The sequence below is a fragment of the Eufriesea mexicana genome, unplaced genomic scaffold (assembly GCF_001483705.2).
Source record: "Eufriesea mexicana isolate 0111107269 unplaced genomic scaffold, ASM148370v2 scaffold1653, whole genome shotgun sequence".
Classification (NCBI taxonomy): domain Eukaryota; kingdom Metazoa; phylum Arthropoda; class Insecta; order Hymenoptera; family Apidae; genus Eufriesea; species Eufriesea mexicana.
The window spans coordinates 672,887-690,034 of NW_016909884.1; the positions used below are offsets into that span (position 1 = coordinate 672,887).

The window sequence follows — 17,148 nt, forward strand, 5'->3', positions numbered from 1 at the left end:
AATACGATTTTTCTAATTAATAATAAAAGTGGCGAAAATTAAAGTATTGCAAAGTATTTTTTATATTTACATACTTATAAAAATTTATTAATATGTACATGTCATGTATTCCTCAAGTTATGGTAACTTAAATACCAATAAATATATCCATATTTTGTTATTTTATATTGCTCTTTCGAAGATTTTAAAAATACTAATACTTTAACAGTATTTAATCAAAATACTTCAATCTTTATTAAAATTCCCATGTATCCAACCATCTTAAAGAATGCATTGGACTCTCAGGATCTAGTGAAGAAGGGCCAACCATACCATAAGCCAATGGAGAAAACAAATAGAAGCTATAACAAAATATGTAAATGTATACTTTCTGTATTAAGTATTTATTAATCAATTGAATTGCATTTACCTGTATATGATACTTGAAATAACAGTAGCCACTATTGTATGATATATGACATATCCAATTTTATTTGGGAATAAAGTGATCAAACTATTGATAATATAATTCAATGTTATTCCAGATAACATTGAACTGTATAATAGAGCTGGGAAATAATGATGATAGTACAAAACTCTAGTCATTACCCAAAATGGTGCATAATGTAATATCCAACCAAGGAAAAGCCACTTTCCTGCATTTAATATTTTATTCCTTTGTTCAAGGACAGCAGTATTTTCTACACAACCGCGTTGTTGTCGCACGCAAGCGTGGATATATATTATAATGAAAAGTATTAAAAATATAATATTACCCCACCATATAATTGGATTGCCCAGTAAATATATTCTTAAACTGTTACCAGAAAAAAATTGGCCCTGGAAAATTTATTGGTTAATTATATTTTCCTTTCCATTATAATTATGTAACGTACTCTGTAATTAATGGGCCACTGCCAAGGTCGAGATGATACTTCTCCTTCTTTAACTTTCAAATCAGAATTTCCTTGCATCATTACTGCATGTGACTCCAAAAATCTATCTAAGAATCCAGGTGCATATACTTGAAAGCTAACATTTGGCACTGTAAAAAAATTACTGATTAGCAAAATACTATATATTTGATAAAACTTAAATACCAACATTTGGCATAATTATTGTCTTCAATATTCCATAATGCATTCTTGTCTCTCATATTTGGATTACAAGAAACTTCTTGTTGACTATATGCCCTAAAAAGTTACAATTTTTTGTTAAATTTGTCTTTACTTCTTTCTCTACTTTGAAATATATGATTTCATAACTAACCACTTTGGCAATGTTTTGCCACTACACGTTAATACACAATGATGTAGATAATGTACAAATTTTAATTTACTCGTTACCGTTTCGATTGCATCGCCATCTTTGCCATTTGTTATTAAAATTTTCCATACATCATTAGCATCACCAGTACCATTCTATAAAAATAAAGAAAAAGGTATTATATAATTAAACATAAGAATTCTAAACAAATAAACTCACTTCGCCATATCCTGTAACTTGATAGTGCTTTTTAGAGATAGGTGCGATCTCTTTATGTGAATGCAAATTTCGATGTGTGATAACATGTTCTAAGCGTATAAGATCACCATGCTTTACTAGTACTGGCTCTAATGGTATATAATCAGTATCAAATTTTTTTATGAGCCATAAATTATTATCATCTTTATGCGAATAAGTTGTAATCTACCAAAAAAAATGTGTTAATATTTCATAAAAGTTTAGTAATATTTTTTTAATATTATTTTTAATTATTTTAATATTTAATAATATAAAATATATAACATGATAAGATTAATACTTGTTGTTGTCTAGCTCCAACTCCTTCTGGATAAAGATGCCAATGAGAATGTAAGTATCCTCCACCAGTCCTATGATTTTTCAAAGTAATTGTAGCTCCATAAGCCAACTGTCGTGGCATTGTTGCATTGTATAAAGAATTTCCTTCTAATAAGGACTGAAACTCAGAACTATAAAATCCATCTCCACTTCCACTAAAATATTTCTAACAATTAGAACATTTATTTGAAATGTACATACAATGAATGTACATACAATACATAAATCTTCTACCTTTTATTTAAAACAGTAAGATGAATATAAAAAAATAACATGTATGTTAATATTGGTAAAACAATTAGACAAATACAACGTGCTAACAATAGCTTGCCTACATATACCTGTAAAAAGTGTACATATGAATTTAAATAGTTAACTTTTAATAATTTATAAATTTAAGGAGCTTACAATAGATTTTGTGAGATCTCCTAATTCTCTCCATAATTCAGAAACAGTATTAAATCCCACTAATAAAACAACAAACAAACCAACAAACTTTATACTAATTGTACAAGCAAGAGAAATTCCAGTGAATGATAACCATCCCCACCATTTAATTGTAAATGGTTCATTGCGAAGAGAACTTGTATGAGCCATACCCCAAGTTGCACACATCATAAAACATAGTAATATAGGATCCAACAAAATATACTGGTTTAATGTTAGTAATCCCACATCTAAAATACATTAATTGATTAATAATGTACTTATTTCAACAAATGATTTAAGTATCATAAATACAATATCTACCAAATAAAATAAATAATGCAGAGAATCCTGCAGCTTGAATAGATTTTGTTAAGTCCCATACAATAAGATATGATAAAGGTACTATAGTTGCACCTAAAAATGTACAAAACTGAAACATAGGATATATTTATAAGATATTTATAAAATATTTAAAATTTAATTTTAATATATTTAAATTAAAATGCACTTACAATTCTCATGCCAACATATTTAACATTGTCAAACTTATCCCCTGGTTTTTCAAAGGGAAATGTTCCATCATAACCAGTTAAGTATCCAGATAATGCTATTAACATCTAAAATGAAATAATATAAATTATTAACATACAAATAAAAATCTATACACATGCCACTTACCTTTCCAAGAGGTGGATGAACATCAAAGAAAAATGTTCTATTTATGTACCAATTTCCCATTTTACCAAAATGAGTTTCATCCCAACTAAAAGATCAAGTATTTATATAAATTAACTATAAATTTAATATTATAATATTTTTAACAATTAGCTTACCAAACATGTTGTGGTTCTGTAACATTGTAAAACCTTGTTCCTGCTGTGAGTATTATAATAATTCCAAATAAAAGCCACCAATTCCTATATAAATGAATTTTGAAAATTTATATAAATAATTTTGTGTAACATTTAATGTAAATTATACTATAAATACATACAAATCTTTTATCTCTATTTTTTCTGCAGTTGTTGATAATTTATGTAAATTTATGTTTTTCGTTTTTTGTACATATTCCGAATTATTTATATTCTTCATATTCTTATTAATACATTTATAAAACATACTTAATTATGTATTATTTAATATTTTGTTATAAAGAACTAATCTAGAAACTTAAAATGCTTAAATTACATTGCGTATCACAATGTACATCTGTATTACTCCTTAAACTTTCAATTCTCTGCATCTGTAAAAGTACCGCTATATTTTCCAGGGACGTCGAAATAAGAAAATGTACCCTTACTTTAATTTATTATTAATTTATGCAAGTTAATAATCTAAATACATTTTCAAGTTACAACAAATTCATTTATGTTTAGCAAATAAAGAATATAACAATATTTTATTTAAATTTCACCTATTGGTTAAAATTTCCATTGTTCCCAACAAAACAGTTCGCTTATGTAGATTATGTATTTTAAATCGCCATAACTATTTTTTTATGGTTATTATTATACATATAGTGTATGAGATCCATTTTTGTAGATAAAGTATAATAATTAATGAGATTCAACAAATTCTTAATTATTTTTGCATATTTGTTATGTTATTATATTATAATTGTCTTCTGATTGAGCATCGAATGATACTATAATTTTCATGTTAATAAGATATTTATTTGCTTAATTTTATCAGCCGGCTGCATGTGTAGTTGTGAATAACCAAAGAATTCAAACTAAATAAAAATATCATTGCAATATTGTGATTTGTTATTTAAAAAAATTCATAAGTTTCTTTCGCTTTTGAAGTGTGCATAAATTGTCATTGGATTCTTTCGATAACTTTAAACAATTCAAATTCATCTTCCGCGTGCCAGAGAAGTGTATTATCATATATACAAAATGTAATATAGCAATTACGAACAGTGAAGAAAGAAAATATAAATAAAAGAAATTAAATGTTAAGTATATATGCTACTAATTGTACATACGTTTATATTTCACAAAAATATACTTATAGGTTGATGAATAATAAATATAAATAATTACTGTACGTGAAATTTATGATATAAAATGGATGCATTAAAAATATTTAGTTTGGAAGATACATTTCATAGAAAAATGCTTGCTGGGCCAACAAGTCGAAAAAATATACCCGAAAACATGTCATTATTAGATATACAATTAAATATAAGTACAAGTAGCACAACAAAAGGAACAGATTATGCATTAGAATATATACGAAAAGAAGAAGCTGAACTTTTACAGGTACAGTAATTTTCAATTTAAATATTATTTGGAATTCTATTTAATGTATTATATTTTTAGTCTTCTAATTATTATGATGCAAATAAACAAAACGACTTTGAAACTGTATCACAAGGAAGTGCCATACAAGATATTCAAAATGAAAAAACATTAAATATTTACGAAACATATCCATTTGCTCAGCATGCAAAATCTAATTTAATAATTAATTCCAAAAAAAATCAAATAGTGTCTATGATTGAAACTAATTCAGTTGTAGTAATTCAAGGTCCAACAGGTTGTGGTAAAACTACACAAGTACCACAATTTATTTTAGATAATTCTTATCAAAAAAGACTTCATTGCAATATTATAGGTAATTTTATTATACTTGAAATAACATATGTTTTAATTTATATAGAATTCCTTGTAGTACGTACAATTGCATTTTATAGTTACACAGCCTAGAAGAATTGCTGCTATAAGTATTGCAAAACGTGTGAGTGCAGAAAGAAATTGGCCACTGGGTACTCTTGTTGGATATCAAGTTGGTCTAATAAATCATGTGTGTAAAGATACACGTTTGACATATTGTACTACTGGAGTACTTTTACATAAATTGATAAATAGTAAAAATATGTTGGACTATACACATGTTATACTTGATGAAGTACATGAAAGAGACCAAGATATGGATTTTCTTTTACTTGTTGTTCGGAAGTTATTACATACAAATTCACGTTCAGTAAAAGTTATTTTAATGTCTGCTACATTTGAAGTAGAAAAGTTTGCTAAATATTTTTCTTCACCTGTGGGAAATGAACTTGTTCCTGCACCTGTTATTGATATTTCAAAGAAAACATATTTTAATGTTGGTATCTATTATCTTTGTCAAATGGGTGCACTGGGACCAGTAAATACTTTATATAGTTATTAAACATGATAGTATTTAATATTTAATGTATTTGGGTGTATTTATTACATTATATTTATTTTAGATACCTGAAGTTTCTGCTATGAAACCAAGTGTTACGAGAAGAATGATAGAGTTTTGTGTTAACCTTATGAAAGTTCTTGATGAAGTTGATATGAAAGCTGATGATGTAAATTATGATCCAAAAACAAATGTTTATGACAGACATGTGCTTCTCATATTTTTGCCAGGAATTCATGAAATTGAAGAAATGAATAGTCTGTTGTCTTTGCCCAAACATGAACAATCCAAGTGGGACATAGTAATATTACATTCATCAATTACAAGTGAAGAGCAGCAGCGAATTTTTCAAAAACCACCTTATGGTTATCGTCGCGTTATCCTATCTACAAATATTGCCGAAAGCAGTATTACTGTTCCTGATGTAAAATATGGTTTGTTTGTTTAATTACAATAACAAAAATACTTTATATAAAGTAATCTCCGATTTCATATTCTGTTTAGTAATTGACTTCTGCTTAACAAAGCAGCTTATTATGGATCCACAAACGAATTTTCAGTGCTTAGAATTAAGGTGGGCGAGTAAAGTAAATTGCGACCAAAGAGCTGGTCGTGCAGGACGGGTAATGGATGGTAGAGTATATAGATTAGTACCACAAGCATTTTATAAGGTAAATTTTGTTAGTCATTTTCATGTAACTATGTTAATGTGAAATGAAATATTTACAAAAATTACAGGATATTTTGCCACAAGAAGTATTGCCTGAAATATTAAGAGCTCCATTGGAAAATCTGGTTCTCAAAGCAAAGTTGTTAGACATGGGAGAACCTAAAGCTATTTTAGCACTTTCCTTGGACCCACCTGATCTTGGAAACTTAGAAAGAACAATATTAATGTTAAAGGAAGTAGGGGCATTAACAAATAAGTTCAATGAAATACAACCTTTTGATGGAGAACTAACAGACCTTGGTCGAGTTATGGCCAACTTACCACTGAATATTCAGCTATCGAAATTAATAATGTTAGGGCATATTTTTAGTGTTTTAAAAGATACAATAATTATCGCAGCTAGTTTGTCAGTAAAAGATGTATTTAATAATCCGTTTCAACAAAAGTTGTTAGCTTATAATGTTAGGCTTAGTTGGGCAGCCAATTCTTGTAGTGACTGTGTAGCTTTCATGAATGTATATAAAGTATGGATAACCGAAAAAGTTAATCGGCGATTAAATAATGATGCGGAAGAAAAAAAATGGGCAATGAGAAATTTTGTACAGATTAGAGTATTACGTGAAATTAAAGCTCTAGTAACAGAATTAACTACTAGATTGGAAAGATTAGGTATACAAGAAAGTGCTGGAATTAATAAAGTTGTTTGGAAAGAAGAAGAACGACCGATTGTTTTAAAAATTGCAATCGCTGGTGCATTTTATCCCAATTATTTTGTTAAATATGGATCAGAATCAGAAAAACAATTGAAAGAACATGCTGATGTGAAATTATTAGGTGGTTTAGATCCATTAAATACAGTATACTTACAAGGATGGCCTTTGAAACAACCTGGACTTTTATATGCTCGTAGGATACAAGATATTTTTAAGGATAATCTGACAACTATCACTGACAAAATGAATGTGTCTTTTGATGCTTCTTCTCGTATTTATATTCAATTTATTGAAAGAGAATCTAAAAAACAATGTAATAATATACCAAGAAAAATATCTTCTTCTGTCTATAAAGCAATTAGAATGAGACAGTGTAATATTCCTATAGAGATACCTATTTTAAATGAAGATACAGCCTGTCAGCGAGCAGAAAAATTGAACTTACAGAAGAAAGTCTTTTTTACACCCGAAAATTTAATAAAAAGCAAAATTAAATCTGAATTGCCAGGTTTACGAATAACCCGCATTCCTTTGCTAATACAAAATGTACGTATTTTTCATAAAATTACAAACTAATATAAATAAACAATGATTTATATTTTTCAGATAAAAAATCCTGGTTGTTTTTGGGCACAAATACGTAGTTCTACATCTACAAAAAGACTACATAAAATAAAATCGACTATTGAAAAGATAAAAAATCAATCGGAGACATTAAAAGTAATTCCAGATACTGGTACACTTGTAATTGCACCATATGAAGAAAATAATTTAAAAGCATATTTCCGGGCAGTAGTATTAGGCCATATAACATTACCAGAAATATTAGTGCAAGTATTTTTCATTGATTATGGTTATTCAAGCGAGTGTCGGTTATGTGACTTAAAACGTCTAAACTACGATTGTGATATCTCCGATGTTCCTGCATTAGCTTTTGAATGCAAATTAGCGAATATTGAACCATCAGGAATACATAATTTCACTGATGATTGGTCACAAGCTGCATGTGATTTATTTTGGACCTTAATTAACAAACCTGGTCAACTCATTGGTGATATTTATTCTGTTGTCAATAGCATAGTTATGATAGAATTGATGCATAAAAATGAAACAGGAGAAGAAATTAGTATAAATCAATGTCTCATTGAAAAAAGATTGGCAATAAAAAAGGAGGAAAACTATTTTTCACGCTTCAATCATAATTTAAGACTACAACAATCAGATTTATCAGATGAACAATGTTATCACTATGAAAAGTTACAGTACAATCAAGATTATATACCAGATATTTATCCAAATCCACCTGCAGTTACCGAATGCTGTACAACAGTAAATTTACGGGGTCCATTTTCACCTCTAGAACTTGAATTAACTCATCTTGTTGTAGCTGGTAGAGATAAAAAAGTGAATATGGTTTCAAATTCGGTAAACTCTGTTCTCCTAGATACCGACCCTGAAGATTTTTCTCAACGACTATTAGTGGCAGGATCTGTATCTCAAAGTGTACGTGGTCATAATTTAACATTATATAATACAACATTAATGCCACGTATTCCTGGATTAACTGTTTTACTTACATTAATTTTTACACCATACATGGAATTACGACGCAATAATTTTGGAACTTATTACACTGGTGCATTGTGTGGTTTAGGTTTTGATCCTGTAACTAAAAGAAGTCTTTTCCCAGAACATGATATAGAAATTCACTTTGATGTTGAAATTACTATAACTGACTTGCAATTTGTAGGTATATTGTCCAAAATATTTTTTTGATTTAAGTCTGTTTTGTTTATTTTTTTATTTATTTGTCAGATAAACAGATTGCGTCACTGGATGAATTTTGGAATGCAAATTAATCACCAATCTGAAGGTAGTAATAATATGGAAGAATTTATTATCTGTCAAAACAGAATAAAAAATGCATTGTTAAATTTAATTGAGAAAGAAAGAAAAGTTCAGACTCCTGAATTAATTAAAGATTTTGATAAGTGGAATTTGTATGATAAAAATTTATTACTTCATTCTAATAAGCCATCTATTATTACGAGTATATATAGATTACATAATGCATTAGAATTAGAAGAAACATCTGAACTGCAGGAAATTACAGAACATGTGATGAAATTGCGAGAATTATCAATTGAGTAAGTAAATTATTAACACACCTCTAAACTTTTACTGATTCATTTTAATTAATTCATATATATATCTTCTTTTAATATTATAGAGATCCTAGGAAACCTGAAAATACGAATATTCCATGCAAATTGTGTAACGTTGTATTAAGCGATATATTTGAGCTTCGAAGACATTTGTATACATTAAAACATAGGCAAAATGAAGATACATTAGGAATTAAACTTTAAACCATAACGTAATAAAACATATATAGTGATATTATTAATATTATTTACTATATATTTTTTATGTAATAGGGAGATTAGAAATATTAATACTATATTGACCTTATCTCGTATAAAACATTTTTTGTTATATGTTTATGTTTTCTTAGTAATTCAGTTATTTTGTTATGATAAAACAACATATTCTTGTTTTATGTTCTATATTTAAAAAACATAATGACTTCACTATTTTTTATAATGTCACAAAGTGATTACTGATATTCACTTCTACAATTACGTTTTGTATTGTATTTTTGTAAAAAATTTTTTAATATAAAATTTTTTAATATATAAATAAAAGTATTACATCTACTGTTCCAAACATATCTACAAATCTTGTATTTATACATTTTAGACGCAATATGGCGTTTAGTTAACGACATATGAAACACATTGTATTTTATCATTTTTTTATGAGATTGATAAATATTTTCAAACTGATATATGATAGTGACTGTAAAACATACAATTAATACAATGAGATACCTTAATTTAAGCATTTGTGACCAATATCCTAAACTTCTCGTTGAAGATAACGTGCACCAGGTTGAGTGTATAATAATCGTCCAGGAACATTAGCACCAGAGGCACTAACATAGGTACCTGGTGGTGGTGGATATGGTGCTGGCGGTGGTTGAGGTGCCCTTACTGGATATCCTGATGTTATTCCTCCAGTTTTTGCACCCTGTTATTAAATTTCTTGTAAATACAATGTATTACTATGTGAATATAGTAATATTTAAATATAAAAAACCTGTGGAGGTTGTTGAATGGGAATTGCTCCACCATGAATAGTAACATGACTATTTGGTCTTGAATAAAATTTATCTTCTGCATAAGCACCTTTGTGATCCAATGAATGCAAATTTGTAACATATGCTAATAAATGGAAAACATTGCAATGTCTTTATCAATTTATATAATTTTAGATTAATTAAAATAAAATATTTATACAAATATTAATATACCAGTCTGGTGTGTTGATAATGTTGCTCTGTTGGCCGTAAGATATACAGATTTAGTTGGTTCGGGTTCTCGGGACGGTTGCGAGGTTGGTGCAGAGTAACTATAAACACTTTGACCAGTAGGGGCTGAATAAAAATTGGACGTAGAATATTGATTATTCTCTGTAAAAAAATGCATAATGACAAAGTTAAGGATGTGAAGCACGAATCTGTTGTTAATGACATTGTAAATAAAGAAAATGAAAATTAAAGAAGGTTTATTCACTCACTGTTCCATAGAACAGCTCTGGAATCGCCAGATCTTCTAGCTGCTTCCTCAGATTCTATACAAGCACAAATATCTACGTTTAATATCCTCTTTTCTTATTTCTCATATATCTTTTGTAGTATTTTGATATACTTACTGGAAGGTGGAGGATTGTAACTTGGTATTGATGGTGTAGGTTTATATCCATAACCAGCATGATATGGTGAAGCTGTTGGAGGTGGCGAAGGACTATGTGTTCTCTTTAATGGCCCCTAAAAACAGGACCAATAAAGTAATTTAATTTTTTAGGAATAAATAAGCTTCATTCACTTACAGTTGGTAGTAAAGTATGCGTTGGTGCAACAGCTACTTTATAAAGTGGACTGCTGCTTCGTGGTAATGGAAGGAACAATTGTGGATGAACTACTCTAGAACTTGTTCCAGGATATCCTACTGCTGTTAAAACTTCTGGGCCTACACTATATAAGACAAATATTTAATTATAGCATATCATACAAACTATATGTATCTTAAGATATATAGTACAAACTTTGATTCTTTAATTAATTGTCGTCTTCTATTATCATCTTCATTTAAAACTTTCTTTAATTGCAAGAATAATTGATGTTTTTCATCTTTCAGTTGTGAAAGTTCATTTTCAAGATTAGATATTTGTTCTCTAGTTTCTCCTAAAGTCATTACATCTTGTTTTTGTTGGCGTTCTCTTTCTTTCCTTTGTCGTTCTTCTTCTGCATCTGCTTCTTGTTCTACATATTTGCGATAAAAATTTGGAAGAAGAATAAAAATTTAATAAAAATTTCTCGTAAAGAAGGTTACCTTGTTTTTTTCGTTGTCTTTCTCTTGTAATATGGGTCTTCAATGCTTGCCACATTTGTTCGCTACGTTGAGGAGGACCCACAATTACCGCCGGCATTATTAATTAATATGTTCCAAATCTTAAAACAACACAAATTTGTTACAATATCACAATAGATTCTGTCAAGACGAATTTTTTGTATACATCATTACACATGATATAGACAATTTGGTCACAAATGATACATAGTATAGATCTAAACATCGTACGAAACTTTCTGTTTCATGAACTGTAATACCAATCTTTAAAAAATATTTAAAATTCTAGAGTCTCATTATAATTCTTGTGTTATTTAATGGTTAGATTAAACCATTATTAAACCATTTAATCCTTAAAAAGGTAATAAATCTAATTTTTTATATAACACGAAGTTTCACAATTTTGTGAAATTTGTACTTTGTTTATGCTAAAAATTCGTGACACAAAGATATACTGAGTGTCAAAATCTATGTTACATCATATTTATGGTTCAAGTTAAAATTTATAGAAGCAAATATAGAGTTGTTTTCGTGTTTCTCTATTTTTGTTATTGAAATTACTGAAAAATATTTGTATTATAAAATGTACATTAATTACAATTAATAATATTAGCAATAAATACACAATATTTGGTAAGTTATATACTTTTTGTTATTAAATAAGTATAATCTGTGATTTCAACTCTGTTATCTTTATTTTACAATAAAAATTATTGTATTTATATTATAATTATAGCTACAAATATTTAAGATTCCAAACATACGCTGTACATATTTTTATGTGTGATCTCTTCATTTTATTTTTACTTTAAAAACTAACTTTAGCTGAGGTTAATGATCATGTAATTTATAACTTTGATGTGATGACTTTTTATAGCATTTAGCCCAAACAAGTACAAAGATTTTTAAGAATTATTGGTCTAAAATACGTTACTAGGAAATATGGCACATTATAAGGGAGCTGCCAGTGAAGCTGGTAGAGCAATGCAACTAATGAAAAAGAGAGAAATTGCTCAGCAAGAAATAGAATTAAGAAAAAAGAAAATAGAAGATGACCTAAAAATTCATAACATAGAGAACAAATTTGCAACACACTACAATGCTGTTGAACAGCAGTTAAAAACATCTACTATTGGTTTAGTTACCTTAAATGAAATGAAAGCAAAACAAGAAAATATAGTAAAAGAACGGGAAAGAAAATTAGCACAAAAGGAACGTGAAAAAGAACAGGAAAAAGAAAGGGCACTTGCTGCAAAACAAGCTGAAAAAAATAAGCAAAAAAAACAAATACAAGCTCTATCTTTTAATTTAGATGAAGATGATATAGAACTTTCTGAAGAGGAAACAGAATTAAAATCAGATACATTGAAAGATGAAGATATTGGACCAGTAGTGAAAAAAATTAAAAAGAATCCAGATGTGGATACAAGCTTCCTACCTGACAGAGAAAGAGAAGAAGAAGAAAACAGATTAAGAGAAGAATTAAGACAAGAGTGGGCTAGAAAACAAAATGCACTAAAAGAAGAAGAGATTGAAATTACTTTTAGCTATTGGGATGGTTCTGGGCACAGAAGAAGTGTTATTATGAAAAAAGGTAAAGGTTTAATTATTATCGCAAGTACAATTTTCTTTTTAATTAGAAGAATAATTTTATACTAATTGTTATTAGTTCGCACTGTTGGTAGGTAATTCTATTTATCAACTTCTTCAGAGATGTCTAGAAGTTTTAAGACGTGAATTCAGTGAACTTAAAACAGTTATGGCTGACCAGTTAATGTATGTTAAAGAAGATCTTATTTTGCCACATCATTATACATTTTATGATTTTATTGTAACAAAGGTAAATTTATTATAAACAGACTACATCCATGTGAAACATTGTAAAAATAAAAAATTGGTTAATTTTTGATCAGGCAAAGATTAATTATACTTAATTTCAGGTCTTGGTATGAAAGAAATAAACATATATTTCCCGCTAGTAGATGGGAACCTTTTGATCCAACAAAAAGTTATGACAAATATACAGTATCAGATAAAAATAGGAAGAAAGATAAAATTTAATGAAAGGTAAATTGTATAGGAAATAATTGTATAATAAAATTATCAATGCATATTGTGTTCACTAAAGGGAAGTTGTTATTTTAAAGCATTATTAATTTTGTTACAAGTATCATAGTATCATAATATTTAAAAAATATTAATATATATTTAATTACAGTCAACTGAAATTTTTATTTTTCAGTTTTTTAATTATAAAATAAAAATAGGCATTGCTTAAATTATAAGCTGAACATTATTTATCCTGTATATTTCAAATAACGCACTGAAATTTCATAAAGATATTTCATATATACTGTAAATACTATATTAATTAATATATTGATAGGGTTGTAATAATATGAAGCTAATTATACAAGTTTAATAAAATTATCTATTTCACATATTCATTTGCGTCTTCGATGACATTTAACAATGGATTTATAATATGAGCTTCTTTTAATATTTTATCTGTAACATCATTATCAATATGCTGTAGACTTTGTATCATTGATATACTGTCAAATGTCAAAATTAGACTATTTGTATTAAATACATTATTTTGTTTTAAAAGTTGGCTTTCTTCATTAGATAAATTTTTCTGAAAAATTTGTTACTTTAAAATAATATTTTGATTAATAAACTTTTGGTAATTATATCATTAACTTTTTCCTTTACATCTAGTAACATTTTTTTTATTTTTGTATTCACTATATATAAATTACTATAAGAATCTTGCATTACATTATTTATATCTTTAATATAACGAGTTGAATTAATCGACTTCCATTCGTCCTTTTCGATAAGGGATAATGTTTAAAAAAGGTTAATGAAAATATTAAGATTCCATAAGATACAATTATTGACTTGACTTACTTTGTTATCAAGATTTAAAAGATTTACGTCATCTTTACTTTGCAATAACCTCCATTTAGAATTATCAAGTGATATGTATGGTTCATTATTTTTTTGAAACTCTATATTTGCAATTTTTGTTAAAGTTTTTAATTTTATAAATAAATATAATATTAGACATACACGTTTAAAATACATTCTACCTAAAACATTCGATAATAATGTTTCGTTTGTTCAAAAATACTCTGAGCAAGACCATTATTATTGAATTCTTTTTCGCATTATTCTTATTGTCGTACCTGTACTCGGTGTTGTATAGGTCGGGCATAAGCAAAAAAATTGTCGCGTATTTTCTGCTAGTTTACCGGTTTCAGTTGGTTTCGATGCTAAAATTATTTCTAGCCGCTTCCGATTTTCACATTGGTAAAATGAAGTGTCTTCGATTGCTTTCTGAAGCACGATTAAAACATTTTCATTTATAACAGTAATAACAATCATTTTTTCATCTTATTGTAAGACGTAATTTACTTTTACTTTATCATTCATTGCACATATAAGATTATCAAGATTTTTCATTTCTAAAATTTCCTTCTGTATATATTCATCTTTCGCATTAATATTTAAAATATTAATATCATCTTCCCATTCATCTTCGAAAAATTCCTCTTTGTTATATAGGAATTCTAATTAAATACAATTTGTTTTATCGAATTTGTGTAATGTACGGTATATGTATATAACGAAAAATCGTCGAATAAGGATAGCAAAAATGCTGAAATGTGTAACAGAAGCATCACATCGAATATTTAAAATATTATTTTTGGTCAAATAATTATTTCATAATAATTACTTTCCAACATATGTTCTGGTAAGAAAGTAATAATGATGATAAAATTATCTCAATGTGTCAGCATTTGTTTGTTTCTCCTTTTATATCGTCACTTGAGTTAGGTAACATGACAGTACCTCTTTTCGCCTTCCATGAGATTTCCGTATTTTCGATTTGGTCTTCTTCAGTTGAAAAATCAGAAAAGTCTTTTGTCATAGAACTTACAGATGATTCCATTGTGGAAAGACGATCAGTCGTGACAAATTCCATTGATGGCGAACGACTTAAAGTTTTGGATGAAGTATTGTCATATTGTGTTACACTTTTAAGTACGAATTGTTTTTCATTAATGCTATCTTTGAAAGTACCGACAGAATAGTCAGACTTTGTTCTGGTTTCAGCTGAAACGGGTAAATGACCTCGTTGATCTACGCTGTGGTTAGCCGTAGAAGTGCGAGACGATTGAATACTATTGATTTTACGACGCGATCGTAATTGCATTTTACATTCTTCTTCATCACTGCTACCCTCCGTATATAATTCTTCCCCTGAGATCCATAACTCTTCTTCTTCCTATGAAGAAGTTAAAATTCGATTTATTCAGTCGGTAATCATTTATTTTTCCAATTATAAGTGTTAAGTAGAAACATCGGAGAAATTTTTACTTCACCTCTTTTTTGATTTTCGTAAGTTGTGATTGTACCGGAATTTTCACTGATTGTCCCTGCAATTTTGGGTTGCTTGTTGTTTTGTTGGCCATTCTACTATTAAACATATCACGACGCTATATAAATAGATACTTTTGCAACTTAGTTCATGCGAATATTGTATAGGATATTACGTATATGTTTAAAATTGCGAAGACCGCTAACAAGTAAAAGGTTAATTCAAAAAATTAACCGAGATATAATAATCGGGATTTTTCTTGACATATCTGAAGCTACCATCGGTTCTTCTCGATGTTTCCGAACAAAAAGAAAACTGGTGAAAAATTGAATATGATTATGTTCAAAGAGTTTCATAAATTTAATTTTGAATTTAAATTAATTCAGTACATATATATGACATGTCCTTGAACTAGGAAAATCTGGAACGGGGATGAAATAGGTCAAGGTTATATGTCATAAGTGCAAGCGGTATCTAAATTCACGATTAATGAAAATTGCTATGATTTAAAATTTGCTATAAAAATATCTTTTCTGATAACTTATCGATATTATCATATATCAAGGACATATATAACAAATTTATCAAATTTTTATTTATTTTTATTTATTTATTTAGTTTTTAATAGTAGAAATTTTGTTTAGGTACTTTTTTTATCTATATAAGAGATATATAAAACTGTTAATATTCATTTGACAGATAATATGTATTATCAAGTTTAATACAAATTTATACGAGGTAATTGTTTTATACATACATACGTTTTAAAATATTCAATCTAAAAATTTTTATTTCCAAATCACGAATTTTTGTATAATTTGATGATTTAAGTGATTAATTGACAAAATTTGAAAACATTACCTCGATCTTTCCGGTCTCACGCTTCTTGGAATTAAGTACCGTGAGGAAGGACGAGATTCACGTGGTGACTTTCTGTATAATTTTCGATTATGCAATGACTCTCAATAATGACAGGTGATATCAAGCTGCATTCTGTTGTATGCAATTAATATAATTTAACTTTGAAATGTTTGTTTATTACATTATTAGGTTTATTATAGCATTATGTTTATCACACATGTGATGTTTTATTATTCTTGTGTTATAAATCGATTCACGAGACCAAAACGTTTTGACGTTTCTTTCTACGGGTTTCGTGTTGTGCTATATTAGTAAGTACTTGAAAGCTGTACGAGATACTGCACACTGGCTTTGAAATCGCGACAGTAGCGGCGCCTATGGCCACATACAGCTCGATATATAAATAAACGTATTAGCTCGTTTGTGCGATGTACCGTGTGCTTCCCTACTGTAAATGTGAACTCACTTCTTTTTAATCCTCTTAGTCATGATTTTGTTAAAGGAGGGAGGATGTGGAGAAAAACGAGACGGCTATTTGAAACAAACTTTTGAATAATTTTAAATTGATAGTGATAAGCTGATATAAATAAAAATATTATTTTATATTTAACAATAATT

General features: G+C 28.1%; 5 protein-coding genes across 8 annotated transcripts; 2 read left to right on the plus strand and 3 right to left on the minus strand.

Annotated features, from left to right (window-relative positions):
* Positions 1 to 235: 235 nt before the first annotated feature.
* On the minus strand, positions 236 to 3,348 carry twisted (Protein O-mannosyl-transferase 2). Its single transcript, XM_017902110.1, has 14 exons — positions 3,245 to 3,348; positions 3,084 to 3,167; positions 2,929 to 3,013; positions 2,763 to 2,867; positions 2,572 to 2,680; positions 2,230 to 2,498; positions 2,056 to 2,162; positions 1,784 to 1,976; positions 1,465 to 1,668; positions 1,249 to 1,400; positions 1,084 to 1,172; positions 876 to 1,024; positions 410 to 819; positions 236 to 341 (listed from the first exon to the last, which is right to left on the minus strand). The coding sequence occupies exons 1-14, from the start codon at positions 3,340 to 3,342 to the stop codon at positions 236 to 238; spliced, it is 2,160 nt and encodes a 719-aa protein (XP_017757599.1). The 5' UTR covers positions 3,343 to 3,348.
* A 1,012-nt stretch (positions 3,349 to 4,360) lies between these two features.
* spn-E (tudor domain containing 9 protein spindle E) lies at positions 4,361 to 9,179 on the plus strand. Its single transcript, XM_017901961.1, has 9 exons — positions 4,361 to 4,514; positions 4,575 to 4,869; positions 4,949 to 5,406; positions 5,492 to 5,861; positions 5,932 to 6,098; positions 6,166 to 7,356; positions 7,417 to 8,556; positions 8,626 to 8,957; positions 9,041 to 9,179. The coding sequence occupies exons 1-9, from the start codon at positions 4,368 to 4,370 to the stop codon at positions 9,177 to 9,179; spliced, it is 4,239 nt and encodes a 1,412-aa protein (XP_017757450.1). The 5' UTR covers positions 4,361 to 4,367.
* Positions 9,180 to 9,674: 495 nt separating this feature from the next.
* Positions 9,675 to 11,450, minus strand: LOC108548885 (G protein pathway suppressor 2). 2 transcript variants are annotated; one of them, XM_017902018.1, is made up of 8 exons: positions 11,265 to 11,450; positions 10,978 to 11,194; positions 10,762 to 10,906; positions 10,585 to 10,687; positions 10,450 to 10,503; positions 10,184 to 10,342; positions 9,970 to 10,094; positions 9,675 to 9,900 (listed from the first exon to the last, which is right to left on the minus strand). In XM_017902018.1, exons 1-8 carry the CDS (start codon positions 11,359 to 11,361, stop codon positions 9,730 to 9,732), a joined length of 1,071 nt encoding a protein of 356 aa, XP_017757507.1. In that variant the 5' UTR covers positions 11,362 to 11,450; the 3' UTR covers positions 9,675 to 9,729. The 2 variants fall into 2 exon arrangements, with proteins under 2 accessions (XP_017757507.1, XP_017757506.1); XM_017902017.1 differs by having other exon boundaries at positions 9,678 to 9,900; positions 10,585 to 10,699.
* A 385-nt stretch (positions 11,451 to 11,835) lies between these two features.
* LOC108548905 (protein FAM50 homolog) lies at positions 11,836 to 13,343 on the plus strand. Its single transcript, XM_017902039.1, is given in 4 exon segments — positions 11,836 to 11,915; positions 12,160 to 12,876; positions 12,968 to 13,200; positions 13,203 to 13,343. Coding segments are annotated over 3 exon segments (1,026 nt in total). The 5' UTR covers positions 11,836 to 11,915; positions 12,160 to 12,224.
* Positions 13,344 to 14,484: 1,141 nt separating this feature from the next.
* LOC108548907 (uncharacterized) lies at positions 14,485 to 17,026 on the minus strand. Of its 3 annotated transcripts, XM_017902043.1 has the most exons (4): positions 16,531 to 17,026; positions 15,674 to 15,764; positions 15,141 to 15,576; positions 14,485 to 14,624 (listed from the first exon to the last, which is right to left on the minus strand). In XM_017902043.1, the coding sequence occupies exons 2-4, from the start codon at positions 15,761 to 15,763 to the stop codon at positions 14,590 to 14,592; spliced, it is 561 nt and encodes a 186-aa protein (XP_017757532.1). In that variant the 5' UTR covers position 15,764; positions 16,531 to 17,026; the 3' UTR covers positions 14,485 to 14,589. The 3 variants fall into 3 exon arrangements, with proteins under 3 accessions (XP_017757532.1, XP_017757530.1, XP_017757531.1); XM_017902041.1 differs by lacking the exon at positions 14,485 to 14,624 and having other exon boundaries at positions 15,016 to 15,576; XM_017902042.1 differs by lacking the exon at positions 14,485 to 14,624 and having other exon boundaries at positions 15,016 to 15,576; positions 15,674 to 15,767.
* Positions 17,027 to 17,148: the final 122 nt, after the last annotated feature.